The sequence below is a fragment of the Fringilla coelebs genome, assembly GCF_963513975.1.
Source record: "Fringilla coelebs genome assembly, chromosome: 4".
Lineage (NCBI taxonomy): Eukaryota > Metazoa > Chordata > Aves > Passeriformes > Fringillidae > Fringilla > Fringilla coelebs.
This window is the reverse complement of record NC_140032.1, coordinates 61,728,349-61,743,861: the sequence shown is the minus strand read 5'-3', so window position 1 is coordinate 61,743,861 and position 15,513 is coordinate 61,728,349. Positions and strand designations below refer to the sequence as shown.

The window sequence follows — 15,513 nt, the reverse complement described above, 5'->3', positions numbered from 1 at the left end:
CTCAGGGTCTCACCACCATCACTAGTTTCACTTCATGTTGAATAAAGAGGCATTTCAGATATCTTTACCAACAGATTTGGAATAGGCCAAAATAATAAACTCACCCTTCCCTCCCCAAGTTCTCAGGCAATCTCATCAGTGTGAAACTGAGAGGAGACTGTCTTGAAGTAGAGATTATTAGAGCTAAAAGCACATTCAATTTACCTGCAAGGCAATATCCTGACAACATCATTGGGCTTGTAGCCTTCGATACAAACAGCACAGTTATCAAAGTCTGGCTCAGTCTCCTACAGGAAAGAGAATATTAGTCATATTTATTATTTTGTTAGCTAATCTCTTCATACAAGAGCCTATGTGACAAAGTAAAACAGTCACTGAAGCACATTGCAAATCCAGTAATGCATTTCAAAACCAGCAAGTCAGATTTTCTGACATGTTTCCAGCTGGAAACTTGCACTGGGAAGCATGCAGATTTAGTTTGTATGTTTTAACTTCCAGAATTTTCTGCCTCTTTAAGCAAATCACCCCCACTCTGCACTCCGTTTCATCCGTAACTTGCTTACCAGCACTCCTCCCCCACCTGAAGGACACAGCAGCTAAATAAGCAATTGGCATTTCTGTTCTGCCTCATTGTTCCAGAGGTCTGAAGGAATCCTCAGCACAGAGTTTAATTTAGTAACAAGCATTTTGAAAAATTACCTTGTCACCTTTCCTGATCGTTCTGACTTGCAGCTTGCTGATTGCTTTCTTCGCAGCATCTCCAAGCCGGCGCTGCAACACAAAATTTGCTCTTAAGCAAAGAGCATCTCTTCATGCAGAAATCAAAACTTTTTCTCCCTAGGCTTCATAATAATTTTAAGTACATGGAACAGCAGAGTGTATAAATATAAACATAACAATTCATTAAAAGGGCACAGTAGGTGTGCACACTGCAGCAGTGTGTACCAATGTAGGCAACAAGTCCATTATTTGGTTATCTTACTACTTCCCTCTTTTTTAATGACACTTGTTAAAAAACCCAAACACTGGGCAGTTAGAAGAGTGAATGCTGAACTTTATTCTTACATTGTTCCATAACTAGTTCATGATCTCCAGCAGGATACAACTTCTGAAAGTGAGCTGTTGATTTTTTAACAACAAAAACTCTGAATAATCTCTTCTGTCTTTTGTCCTGCAATACAGAGTTGCCTACTTTATAAAAATGAGGTGGTAGCATCTGCAGTTTCTTACAGGTAAAGCTCTATATAGTCCTGCAGTAATGTCCTGGTTGGACATATGTATGGACATAACCATTTGCTCATTCTCTGCCTTTCCCTCCAGTGGACCATAAAGTGATTACCATGTGATGTTTCTGACTGTTCTCCCATATTTCCAAAACACTGTTACTGTGTTGGCAGGGTCACAGCCACCAGGATTAAAGTATGTAATAACAGCCTGACACAAAACACCCTGTCCTCAGACACTGCAAATGGACCTGTCTGCTCCTTGCAAGAGGCTGGGAACATCACAGGACAGTTCACACAGTCACTGCTCAGCACCCTGTGCTACGGAGCTGGTTCCTGTATCAGTGCTCCGAGGACCTGGCTGCTCACTTGTGCTAATCCAGCAACAAGGCAGTCTGGAGACAGATTCACAGGCTGGAAAAGTCTTTGGGAGGTCATGTATTCCCACCCCCTGCTCAAGGCTGGGTCAACTTCAAAGTCAGAGCTGTGTTAGCCAAGTTTTGACTATCTCCAAGAAAGGAGATTTCACAACCTCTGTGGATAATTTGTTCCAGCGCTTAACCAATCTCAGCCTTTTTTCTTCTCTAAACATACTAATGGAATTTCCCTTTCTGGTAATTTGTGACCATTACCCTGTGCACTTCCAGGAAGAGGCTGATTCTGACTCCTCTCTGACCACCCTTTTTGCAGCTGGAAGCAGAGCCCTTCCTCCTCCTTGGCCCCCCACCCGCTTAGTACGCTCCCTTCACCCCTCCTCAGATGCCATGTGCTTCTGCCCCCAGACCACACTGTGACCCTGCTTTGGGCACTCCCCATTTTTTCTATGCCTCTCTCACACGGTTTCATGCAGCAATGCCTACTGCAATGTTTTCTTTATAACAGTTCACAATACAGCATGTTCCAACTTGCCACAAATAAATGACTAGAACTCTTCCCTTCACCTTCTCTCCCCACCCCAATTTCCAGCCATGTGTTGCTAGGGAGAAGAGAGACTTAGGGCCTTTGATGATCCAGAAGACATTCAACTTTCTGAGCTGTGCCAGAGTTCAGAGGGGCCTGTCAGCAGGAAGGGTTTCCAGCTGGAGGGTGTGAGAGCATGAGGCTAAAAACAGAAGGAAGTTTGAGGTAATTCATAAGTTGAGACCTAATCACCACACAGATATGACCAGTAATTTGCCACTTTGGTCATCAGATTCAATTAAAATCACTAGATTAAATTTAGAGAGTAAGCTTGTTGGACCGGTAAGACTGACAAAACCCATGCAATATTGAAAGCAGAGTGCAATTTCAGATCTGGCTAAAGAGCTGAAAACAATCTTGGCTATCAGGAGATTTACATATGAGCTTTCCAGCAACTTAATTATTGCATGTGAAGCAGTATCTTGTAGTTAGACAACATCTCTTTCTGTGGTCCATTTTTCTCAGAGTCTCCCTTAAATAAAAGAACCAATGAGAGTTGGAAACATTTCTTGTCAGCTATTTGGTTCTTTAATGTAAATCAAAGACAGACTGATAACATACAGCCAGACAAGAGCCATTATGTCATGCTTCAGAAAGTGCTTGTGATCCCTTTTTATCATTATCATTACTTTAATGAATGAAATGTCTCAGTTCTTTTTTGCACATTCTTGAAGGGGAAAGGACAAGATTAAAAACTCTGGTACATCCATCTTTGATTTCCTTGCTTTCATGTTTGCTTTCTCTTCTCTATCGTAAATAGATAAGTTCATAACTTACATGTAAATGAGAATAATTTAGTTTTTGCAAGAACAGGAATTTCTTGGACCAAAGTAATAATTTCAAAGGATTCTCCCATTTGAATGCAAGGCATGCTATCAATAACCATTTTTTTTCCCTAAAAGATAAGAGGCATTACAGCAGTTTAAGGGTTTAAAGTGAGGCTTAGAGATTTACAGTCATAAATCTCATAATCTCATTAGCAATGCTGCAGCATTCAGGACTGGACTGGAAGGAGTTAAGCATGTCAGATGCAGTGGTCTTGAGGAGATGGCAATGCTCATTAAAAAGGAAGGACAGTCACATGGAAAGGACCACTTATGTGTTCCTGAGAAAGCAAATGACCGTAGATGCTGTGGAGGAGAAGTTACAGAAAGTGCTTCTCCCTTAATGGCTTTACTAAACTATCATCTTTGCAAGGAGATCACCTTGTGCCTTGTGCAGAACGACGTGCATCACCAGCATGAGGTACTGGACACATCTAATCACAGACAAAGGCTGCAGACTCCATCATGGGAAGCATCTTCCCAAATTGCTTCAAAAATTGATATCCCTATTCAGTGGCCCAAAACTCTCATTCCAAGCCACAGCCACCAGTCTTCCTTCTGAGATAAATGCTCTACCTGCTGACAGTCATATACTAAAGATTAACCCGGGCCACACAAGATCCTCCTCAAGTCCAGTGCAATCACTACCTGCTTTGGCTTCCACTATCCTGCAAAACTTAAGTAGTCCAACCAGTTTCAAAATGACTGTGTAGAAAACCTCCTCTGAACAAGAAGCCAATGGAAAGAAGGGATGTGGAAAAATGTGGTAAATAAATCTGGCACTGAAACACCATCCCCTTTTCATTTTCTCATCTCACAAACAATAAAAAGAGAACTCTATTATTACTGATGAAATATGAAAAACTCTGACAGACTGACAGGGTTGGTTTGTTGTTGTTGTAGCTGTTTTTAAGTCTGTGCCCTGGCTATTACAGGGCTGTAACATCAGGGCATATTTTGCTGAATTATCTCTGGAACTTAACTTGTCATGTAATTCTAATTTGGCTTCTAATTAGCTCTACAATGTGGTATTTCTTGATTTAAACAATTTCCACAGCCTTTTACAAAATCTCTCAACTGTCTCATCTTCAGGAGCCCTCCAGGAACATGTTGCTGAGGAAACAGATTTTCTTACACAAATTTATTCTCTTCATGTCAAAAGCATTCATCATCAAGGCAACCACCAACTTCCTGGACACCTCATTAGGTGGGAAAAAAAGGTTCAATCATGTGAGTATTACTACCTATCTTCTACTTCCATATGTAATGTACAGTTGTCTGTGCTAGAGGTACTCTAAAAATCAAATCTATTAAAATAAAAATTGATATCTCACCATGTTTGTAGCTGACACCCTGGCTGTAGGTGCACAAGGCAATAGTGGAGGACAATTCTGTGCTCTACTTCATTGATTCTCAGCCAAGTGGAGATGAACAGACCCTGGCATTCAGCAAGAATCTTTGAAATCCTGATTCTCCACTCATCAAAATCAGGCCCCTAATTGGAGTTAAGCTGTGTCTTCCTTCTGGCATGTGAACTTAGATTCTGCATACATGATGAGTAAAAGTGGTGGCTGAAGATGTAGATGGACTATGTCCAGGTTTCATCTCACTGTGGAGTCACAGGAAATTATGCCAGAAGATTTTTCAGTCTTTCTAGTTGCCTCTCTCTATAGCTGGACTCATTGCTTTCTTGATGGATAACTGAATCACTTTATTTTGGATTTACTGCTTGCTCAGAAACTTATGCCTAATGAAAGAAGGGAAGCAGACCTGGAAAGGAGAGTCACCAGGTAGAGAAGGACTAGACAAAAGTGTTTATGAGGCTTGACAAAAGGCCAGTATTTTAATCAGAAATTTGTGATCCCGTCCTTGAGCTACAAAAAAAAAAAACGTGTTAAAGAAAAAAAACCCCAGAACTTGATGGAAAACCAAGAGGAAAACTCATGGGAAGGGCAAGAGCAAGTTGAGCTCTTCTGAACTACCTACATCATTATATTCCACAGCCAGGACTAAAAGAAACAAAATTAAAAAGCCACAGCAACCCATTAACACAAATAGGAGAGTTTTGTTTTTATATTGCTACTGTTTTCATATGAAAAGAGCTAATAAAGAGATTAGATGTCAGACAAAACTGTATGAAGAAACTGCATGAAGACTTTTTAGGTTGCCCCTTATTATTGCCCAGTTTTTCCCACAAAAATAATAATATTAATAATTAATAATATGTAATTACTTAGGGGGCACCCTTTCTAATTCTTCCAAAGAACAGAACTAGTATAATAACTAAGTTATTAAAACCCCTCCATAGAACAACTGCTTGTAGTCTCATTCAAATTTTGGAAAGAAAATACTGAAAAGGAAATATAAACAAATCAGTTTATACCAGAACATATAAACACATCAGTTTCAAACTACAACATATTACCTGACTGAGCTTCCTATTTTGCTGAGTTTCATGTTTATGTATGTGTATTTACACTGCTAAGCTGCCTGTGTAATTACTTGACTGAAAGCACACTTACTCACACACACAAATTAGGCACGGATGTGCTTTTGCAGACAAAGCATCTAAAAATTATCACAGACATTGCAGTCACGGTGAATCTGCTGCCAATGATGTTCAAATTCCAGCTGGGATAGTCCCGTTCTTGCTATCCAAAATTCCAGACTGTATATTTAAATGGAAAATACATTCTTTCTGTCTGTAAATACAGAGCAGCTGCTCTGTCTCAGAGGATGCCTGAATTTCAATGGGAGAAGGCGAGGGATTCCTACACATCAAGTATTTGTTACTTAGTGCAGCAGAGCTTTTCTCTACAAGATGATTATTCATACTCTGAGTTTTACCTTTTTTGCAGAATAAGCAAGGTAACCCTCTTGGCCCTGACAGCAATTTATTGAAGGTTCAGAAACCTCTCTGACTGCATTCTGAAGTGCATTTTTTACAATGCAGTAAAATGGTTATCTCTTCAAATTTCATATGTTGATAACATTTTCTACTGAACCATTAGAATGAAATGTACAAGCCTCATCTTCCCAGTTCTGCTGAGATAGTTGCATCTGGCCAAGAAAACATTAAATTTATTATTATTGTTACTATTATTATTCACTGCTGAACTACTATAAAGATGGGCAGTGCTTTATAAAACCACTGCGACTGACTTCTCTTCAGCTCTATCAGCTTTTTATCTCTTTCAAGGGCTTTGGACAAGATGCCAAAACCAATAACAATGGTTTAATAACATTAGCGGCTATCACTACAGTCCTGTTCAGTGATCATTGTCAAATGAAGAGCAACATACTTGTCTTTCTAGCCCAAGACCCTTCTAAGGAAGCATTAAAGTGAGAATAGGTTTTTTTACCCCCTTTCTTCACTTATCATGAACATTGCTTCACACACACATACCTCACAATGTTTTAGTCAGAATTTTGATCTCAAGAGTCCTTAGTCATACACATTGCTATGACATTTGGCTATATGTACCACAACAATATTTTCACAAAAAAACATCACCTGTCTATTTTTTGTGTTTTGCATAAGGAAAAAACCCCATAATATACATACACTATTAATTTCTTTTTTTTCTTTAATCCCATCTATACTGACATAAGTCTCTGATTTTCCCAGTCACAGTCATTTTTATATTCCTATTCTTTTCACTTTCTTGGGCTTTCTTTTGGTTTTCTGTTCTTATTACACACTGACAATTTTTTAACTTCTACAATAAATCCCATGGTGATTTTTTGGAAACACAGTTACTCCAGCCCTGCTCACCTGATTTCTGTCTCTGGCATTTGCGTAGCGGAATCTCTGGATGTAGTAGAAGACCAGCCATGCCAAGGAGATGATCATCAGCACAATGAAGGAGATGGAGACGAACACCACCGAGGTCCGGCTGACGTATTTCTGCAGGTTGCGTGTCCCGATGGTGATGTACATCATCACAGTAATGTTCCTCTCCAGGAGGCTCACTATCTCTTTCCCTTTGGGTTCAGGAATCATTATTGCTACAACATCTTCTAAGCCTATCAGACAAAGAGAAAAGGAACCTTAAGTAAAACAAGTGATCCCCAAAAGGCAATCATAGAATCACAGATTATCCTGAGTTGGAAGGGACTCACAAAGATCACTGAAGTCCAATTCCTGACCCTGCACAGGACGTCCCAAGAATTCCACCATGTGCCTGAGAACTTTGTCCAAACACTTCTTGAACTCCATCAAGCTTAGTTCTGCAACCACTTCCCTGGGGAGGCTGTTCCAGTGCCCAACCACTCTTTGGGTGAAAAATCTTTTTTTAATATCCAAACTAAATGTCCCCTGACACAACTTCCTGCCATTTCTTTGGGTCCTGTCACTGCTCACTGGAGAGAAGAGATCAGAGCCTGCCCTGCCACTTCCCCTCCTGATGAAGTTATAACTGCAATGAGATCTCCTCTCAGTCTCCTCCTTTCCAGGCTGAACAGACCAAGTGACCTCAGCCACTCCTCACACAACTTCCCCTCAAGGCCCTTCACCATCCTCGTGGCCCTCCTTTGGACACTCTCCAATGGCTTCATGTCTTTGTTATATTGTGGCACCCCAAGCTGCCCCCAGCACTCAGGGTGAGGCCGCCCCAGTGCAGAGCAGAGCAGGACAATCCCCTCCCTTGCCCAGCTGGCCATGCTGTGCCTGATGCCCCCAGACACAGCTGCCCTCCTGGCTGCCAGGGCACTGCTGACTCACATTCAACTTTCCATCGAGCAGGAGCCCCAGGGCCCTTTGCACAGCGCTGCTCTCCAGCCTCTCATTCCCCAGTCCCCCCACTGTCTGTCCCTATATCCAGCGTTGCCTCATTCCAGGTGCAGAACCTGGCACTTGCCCTTGTTGAACTTCCTATGGTTGGTGATTGCCAAGTCCTCTGATTCATCCTACTTTGGCAAAAAAGTAATAAGAAATCTGTGTTTTCTTCTGCTCTTCCCTCCTGTTTACCAAGAGAGAAGTCAGATGGATCTGGTGAAGGTTTCAACAGAAACCAGTTACACAATGTGTTTCTACATACTAATCTTGGTGAGATACATAAAATGTGTTCCATGGGTTGACATAAACACAGATTTCTAGCACTACTGAGGCTTATCTGGATGACATTTCTGTAAGCGCTGCAGAAAGGGAGGTACACTGCATCCAGCACTCCATATACATTTATGACAGTCTGTTCTGCAGGGTCATGACTCTGTCAGAGAAGCCCCTCCAAACTCTGCATTCAGATCAGAAACACTTTCAATCACAGATTCCCACATGGTTTCACAACCAGAATGTGCCAAAGCATCACTGCTCTTGCACCAGGCTGGCAACCAAAGAGCAGCTCAACATGTTCCCAGTGGCTCCCCACAGCCCAAGCCCATACAGCAATTTGGGACTCTTTGCTGAGAGCTTGACTCTCCAACTGATAAATTTTAAAGTCAAGACCACTGTTTAATTCCACAAAAAATTGCCTCTGCAGCCCAGATCAGCCCCTGACACAGCGTGCAGCATGGCCCCACAAGGATGCATGTCAGCACAGCTGAGGCAGCAAAATCCCACTAATGGGATGAAGCAGGGACTTCCTAGAGTCCTGCCAAGCCTTCTGTCATGACTCTGTGAACTGGGCCCTTCCCTGATCTAGCTATCCTCAACTTCACATCAGTTTTACTCTCTGTACAGCACTTTTTGATGTTACTTGCATAACACATTGGTGAAACTATTTTCTTTTCAATTTTCAATCTCCTGTGTACATGAAATATATGTGGTCTGAAATTATCTAGGAATCACCAGGTTGTTAAATGCCTTTTATGGCCTCACAAATAAACAGTCACTGATTCTGTTCTTTCACTTCATGAAACAAGCACATAGACAATTTTTACACCTAAACTATGTTTTGCAATAGCCAATTGTTCTAAGCAGCTAAGGACAGACAGGGTGTATTGTAATGCAAAAATGTGCTAGGAACAACAGCAAATGAAATTATCACAAACTGGCATTTAGAAAGGTACAAAGTGGGGGTGTCTGAGCTCAAAGAGCTATGCTGGGGTGGGGGCTCAGAATTTCACATGAAATCCCAGGAAATCAGCTGATGTTGTTAATCCCATGTCTGTATTTTGACTGTGGCAGGAGCAGAAAGCACTGTGTTCATAGGAGCATTCATGGAGATGGGAAGGGATCACTTGGCCACAAATGGAGGCATGGGAGGGTGACTTGCATTTTCAACAGCAACCCTCTCCCAGCAAGGTGGTATCCAATGTGAGCTTCACCAGTTCAGCACTGTATCCTGGTCTTCAAAGTCCAGCTCAGGCATTTTTTCCCTAAGAAACTTTGGGAGGTATAAACCAGGTTTTCAAATGGATTTAGATGCTGAAGGCCATGAGGTGTTTGGCAGGACTTTGGATATACACACAGGAGTGGTGTTCAGCAGAAAACTCTAATTGTGATGGAAACTTTATAAAATTCTGCTGGGTGCCTGAATCAGCTGGAGGTACTGAAATAGCTGCGGCAGACTGTTGCTACTCAGAGAAATCTGCTATGACGCTGGGAACTGAACCCTCCTCTCTCAAGTCTCAGAGCAGAAGTGCAAACACCACCCCTCTTTCTCTCGTGAGGCCTTCCATCATAGTACTTCCCTGATTATGAACAGGTCAGTCAATTAATAGAGAAGATCAAACTTTTGGCCAAGTCAGGAGTTTTAGATATTCATGGCTGGAAACTTAACCTTCCTGCTGATACTCTTCTATAAAACATTACTGTTTTTCAGCTATTCCCCTTAATTTTTTTCTACCAAGACTCCACCATCAGCAGTCAAGATAAATCTAGCCTTGCAACTCTTCTGATACCTATTTATTACAAAAGGCTAATGCAAACATTACCCTAATGGCCTAGGGAAAATTTGCCAAGTCTCAAAGTGGCTGAGAAGGGCACTGGTGCCATGCCAGTAATTTTCCTGCAGTCAAAAAGAAAAATTGTCTGGAGCAGGGTTGAGCTGTCCACATGGCTTCCTTTGTTCTTTTCTCTGTCTTAAAAAAAAAAAAATTAAATTCATTCTACAGGAAAACCAAAGCACCAATCTCATGCATAGCCAAAAAAAAAACCCCACAGTGAAAAATTCCACAGCCAAAACTCCAGAATTTAATCAACTGCCCTCAAAAGCCAGCACTCTCTCCAACTGACTTATCCAGTACTGACCTTTAACATCATGGTCAGTACAACCTAGGACACTGCATGGATATCACTTGAAAGCCTATGAAAATGGAGATAGAGACAAACCCATTTCCAGTAGAAAACACAGGTAGTATCTTCATGATTTAATCATCTTGAATCTTGCAGGTCTTAAAAAACTTTAACAATGTGCTTAATTACGTTCAATTACATTATAGTTTAATATAGCTTTAATATATTTCTGGACACAGGACAATAAGCAACTTGCCATGGATATATACTAAATAAAACTTTTTTGAAATGCAATATAGAAGACACTGTCTTCTTTCCAAGAGGAAAGCAGCTGCTTTTATTTATTCAAATCCTTAATATATTAAAATTTCAGGCTATCTGGTTATTTTCTTGGAAAATATTACCAATTGTAATGAAGCATTGTTGGAAAAAATAACCAAAGAAGTGACAAATAACAATCAGATTTTTTAATGTTTTACTGATTTTATGATAACTTCTCCAAGACATTATAGAGAATGCTATTTATCAATCATGCTATTAAGCTATGTTTTTAATCACAAATATGCTCATATTAGGAAGAAAATAAAAGAAAAATAAAGTAATTTATTTCTATTTTATCCCTTTTTAAACAAAAAATTTATATTATCTCAGTTTCATATAAGCTGCAACATACATAAAAGTATGCAAATTAAAGAAAGGAAATAACATAATGAGACATCAATGTTAGAGGTGCATTTTTATGCCCCAGTACACATTTTCTCAGCAGTTTTAAAAAAGAGAAAGGATCTAGTAACATGTACTGATGCTTCTCTGGCAAGTTAAATGCTACCCCTGCCTTTCATTAAACACACCCACAGTGGGAACTGCATTTTGTGGCACTCTTGTTCCCTAACACATTTCTTTTCTTTTTCTGGCCAGCATTAATGCAGAGTTTGACATGAATTTTTAAGCAGCTGTCAGGATGAATCAGAGATCCATAAATCAAAGGTATTTAGGCTGCAGTGAATGGATTTTTTTCTTCTTTTTTTCTGGCTAGGAAATCTTTAACATATCAGCGTTCTCTTCTAATGAAACAAGTAAGGCAGAAATTACAGGCATTTGGGATGATTTAAGTAATTTTAACTTGTTGAAGCATACCTGCCTAATCAAGTATTTCTGGGTGGAGAAAATGCATGCTTCGGAAAAAGATCCAGAAGACCCTCTCCAAACCCGCCCTCTCCTCGTAGTACTTGGCTATGGAAATACAATTCAGCAGGTATGCCTTCATGTAAAACCTGCAAACTTCAAGGGTAACCATCTATTCACTAGTGACAGAGGAAATGAAAGACTAGTGCAGTAACAGTGGCTTTTGTAGAAGAAATGAACAAGTTTTACACCCAGAAGATGTACACAAAAGCTGCAGGCTGTGCTTATAAACCTGTGATATTCCTTGATTTTGTTCTGGGAGCTTTCAGAGGTGACACTCAACACAGTCCTCTCTTCTCATTAGCAGTCAGACCCAGCAGTGGTGGGGCTGCTCCTTTAATGCTTTGTCAGTTTTTGATGGAGACTCTAAAATGTGGTCTTTCTGACATATTTTAGAACAGGCAGTTTAATTCTTCATGCTTGGCAACAGCTAGAAGCCAGTCAGAGAAGTTATTTGAACTATTTGAATAGAATTTCAATTGGGGAGGTATATAGAGTCTTCTCTGCAAGATATCCTATCAAGATATAAATGAAGATTTGTCTTATATTGTAGATCAAAATCAAGAAGTAAAGATTTTGTAAGTGAAAATCCAAATACTATTTTGAATTCAGAAATTGCCCTGACATTGTCCTGAAATTGCCCAGTGTTCAATCTGGCTCCTAGCCCAGGAACAGAAGTTTTACAGGAAGGTGCAAGAGCCTAAGCAACTCTTCCTTACTTCTTGAAGAAATGATTTCGTTTTTAGGAATCCATTTCAGTAACCAGCAGCTATTGTAAGGAACTAAAACAGACACAAATCTAACAAATTCCACATCCCACCCAGGCTCAGCGTGCAGTCTGTGCCAGCCCCAGGCAGTGTCAGGGAATTCAGTGGTGGTGGTGGTGGTTTCTGGGAGCTCAGCAGTGCTCCCTCTGCATAAGGACTCATTGTGCTGCCAACCCCTGAGCTCTCCTGCCACAGCTTGTGCTGCTGCCTACTTCCCTGTGAATGGATTTTACACTATGGTCTGGATGATGGGTAATATTTTAAAGCAAATTTGGAGCAAAGAACAGACATTTGTTAAAAAATACTATTTTTTTTCATCTCCAGAACAGCAACTCAGCTGAAAAATTACTACTGAAGAGAATGAAGAGGACTACCATGGTGATGGTGCTGTGGCAATTGTCTAAGCTACAGCCAAGAACAGTCTCTTTGGCCATCAGAAGATACTACCTCCTATTGCAGATCTCATTCTCTTTGAAAAGAGTATTGCTTGATATTTGTGTTTGGTATCTTTCCAATGAAGTTACAGGAGAAACGGCATATAGGTTAATGAGAATGCCTGTGTGAATTGGCTTAATATCACAGAATCATAGAAAAGTTCAGGTTGGAAGAGAACTTAAAGATTCCTTCCAACCTCCCTGCCATTCATTAGATGAATGGGATGCCATTTATTAGATCAGGTTGCTCAGGGTCCCATCCAAGCTGGCCTTGAACTACTATCTCAGTTGCAAAATGTGTCCTTGAAGTACTATCTTCATAATTGCAACAAGGGTTCCAAGTCTTTATGACCATCCACTGAGAGCTCAAGTTCAGTTCTTCTATTCTGCATGGTGCAATTATAAATTGATCAGGATAACAGCTGCTACCTGTTTTTCTTAGAAAAACCCAACAACTTAGCCTTACATTATGTTTTTGTGAACTCAAAAAGTACATTTCAAAATCAAAGCAATAGTTTAAAAAACCTGATCTCTGAGCTTCACCCAATTTGGGGAAGAAGAAGCATAATATTGTTTAAACAATGTCCTAGACACTTATGTAGGCAAACAGGGAAACATTACATTACTGATAAGAAATCAAAGTGGGTAAAAGGACTGTTCCCTGCAGGAACTTTTCCCTACTGGGCATTCAAGGTATTGGCCTCAAATTGAAGTATTAATAAATGATACTATAGGAAAAACATTGGCAGGAGAAGAGCAATATACAGTAAGTGGCAGTAATACATAGTCAACACATCATGTGTCACAGGTGAATGACTACAGACTGTCATCTATAATCTCTTACATAAACTGTCTCAGTGCCAGAGGACTGGAAAGGACACCAATTTCTAATGAGGTTTCATAACAGATGCGGGCAGCTACAGATCAGCTTGTCCGAAGTTATTGAGTGAGATTCCTCACCTAAGACTCTTAAGCCAAAAAGGCAGTTCTGAATAAAAGAGCAAGGGCCTCACATGAGAACATAAGGGGTTAAAACACATGACCTAGGTGTTCAAAACATCCAAGAGCAACTAGGAACAAAAAACATCTATGGATCACAAACTGCTGAAGGCTGGGAGAGCCATTCTGGATAGGCAGGATTCAATGTTTACCCCATGCTTATTCTCTCCCCTATGCAGCTGCTGTTCACCATTATGAGAAACACCATCTGAGACAGATGGATCTTTGGTCTCAAACCATAGTTTTGTTTTCACACTAACTGGGAACTGAGAGTTTTAACTCCTGTGGAGAGAAGAAAGGATAATTCAAATCAACATACCAAACCAACAGGGCCAAAGTCAGAGGTCTGATTATACCAAGAAGTCTCTGTCTAAGGCGAAAGGGAAACCATCCCAGTTTCTGAGACCGGTGATGAACAAGGAAGGAGAGGGGCTGAGGCAGCCAGTGCCTCTTGCTTTTCAAAGCCCCAGTGAGGGACTGACCCGAGGCAGAAGGGTGCATTTCCGATGCGGAGGCAGGAGGGTGGACTGATGGCTCTGAGCTCTGTATGTACCACAGATGTGAACACCCAATGTCCAGCTTCCCCCACAGCAGTATGAATACAGCATAACGCAGAGGAAAGCAGCAGCAATACGTGAGGTGACTGCATCCTCCATCAACCCTCATGCTGCACATCACACTTGGGTCCTGCAGATGGGCCCAGCCACCTCTTCCCTCAGTGCCATCCCAGAAAAGTGTTACAGTCACCAAGGGCAAGGGACTGGGGAGGTTTTAGGGAGGATTTCGGTCTACAGTGCGAGAAAGCTGCAGAGCAGGATGCAGACGTCTTTGTCCACCCACTTCTGCAATCCACCGGCACCGGATCCTGCAGGTACCCCCATGCAGCAGTCTCTCTGCCCTCACACCCTGTTGGGTGGAGGAGGAGAGATGCCAGCAGAACAGCAAATAAGGAATGCCACTGCTCTCTGCTCCCACTGCTAAAATTCAGACACATCAGGCAGCCCTTCCAGGGTGCCCAGCCGGAGGAGAAAAAAATGTAGGGGAAGGCCAGAAGGAAATACAGCCTAGCAGCACATAACCCTGTTTTTGTGGATATCAAGATACTGAAGCTATCAGAATACAAGATTTCACCATATAATAGTTTTTCTTTTTTGACTCCAGAGCCCTTGCTTTGCAATGATGTAGGAGCTTTCATCTCCTCCCACCAACATTTCTAACTTCTTTTCCTTATATGTTATAAAGAGAGATATTTCCTTCAGCTTACTCTCTCACTAATTTCCCACTTCTCCTTGGCACTGCTAGCACTCACTTTGGTCCTTTACCCATCTTCCAAAACATTTAACTATAAATCAGGTTTCCTTTAAAAGGCAAATGCAGCAACCATGGAGAGAGCAGTGACACCTTTTCCCTACAGCACTGCAAAAGGAAATTCTTTTACACAAACTATTTTTTTTCCTTAGACAATCTTATTGCTATGAAACACTTATTGCAGAAGCACAAGTATCTATTAGGATAATTAAGTAACACATAAGGAAAAAAGATGTACTGATGTAAATGACTGACTACAGTATTTAAGTAAGGAATATAAAAGTTTGCTATTCTGTCCTGAATTGAGCAACAACAACCTCCAGCAGAGCTGTTCTTGGTTAACTTCTTTTGATGCTAAATCCAGGAGAGGCAAGATGCTTCTGACTGTGATCTTTCCTGTGGAAAGCAGCTTCAGACACTTTATTGCTGTTTAGGGACAAAGAAATTTCTGTTCATGTTTTTGCAATCAATGCCGATCTTGCCAAGGCTGTAAAAGCTCAGAATATATTGACTTTCTCTAAATTTTATGCAGCAACTGCAGCAAAGGAAAAAGAAGTAAACAGCTACAAAGCTCACAAAATCAAATTCAGCATGATAGCTGCATTTTTCCTGGGCTTCTTTCCTACAGTATCAGCT

The 15,513-nt window shown here is 40.9% G+C and overlaps 1 protein-coding gene across 1 annotated transcript in view; it reads right to left on the bottom strand.

Annotated features, from left to right (window-relative positions):
• The window catches only part of RNF150 (ring finger protein 150), a 109,880-nt gene that overhangs the window by 35,669 nt on the left and 58,698 nt on the right, over positions 1 to 15,513 (bottom strand). The window contains exons 2-4 of the mRNA XM_084204720.1: positions 6,783 to 7,033; positions 700 to 771; positions 205 to 287 (exon numbers count right to left, since the gene is read on the bottom strand). Coding sequence (XP_084060846.1) covers positions 205 to 287; positions 700 to 771; positions 6,783 to 7,033 — 406 coding nt within the window. The remainder of the gene's footprint in view (positions 1 to 204; positions 288 to 699; positions 772 to 6,782; positions 7,034 to 15,513) is intronic.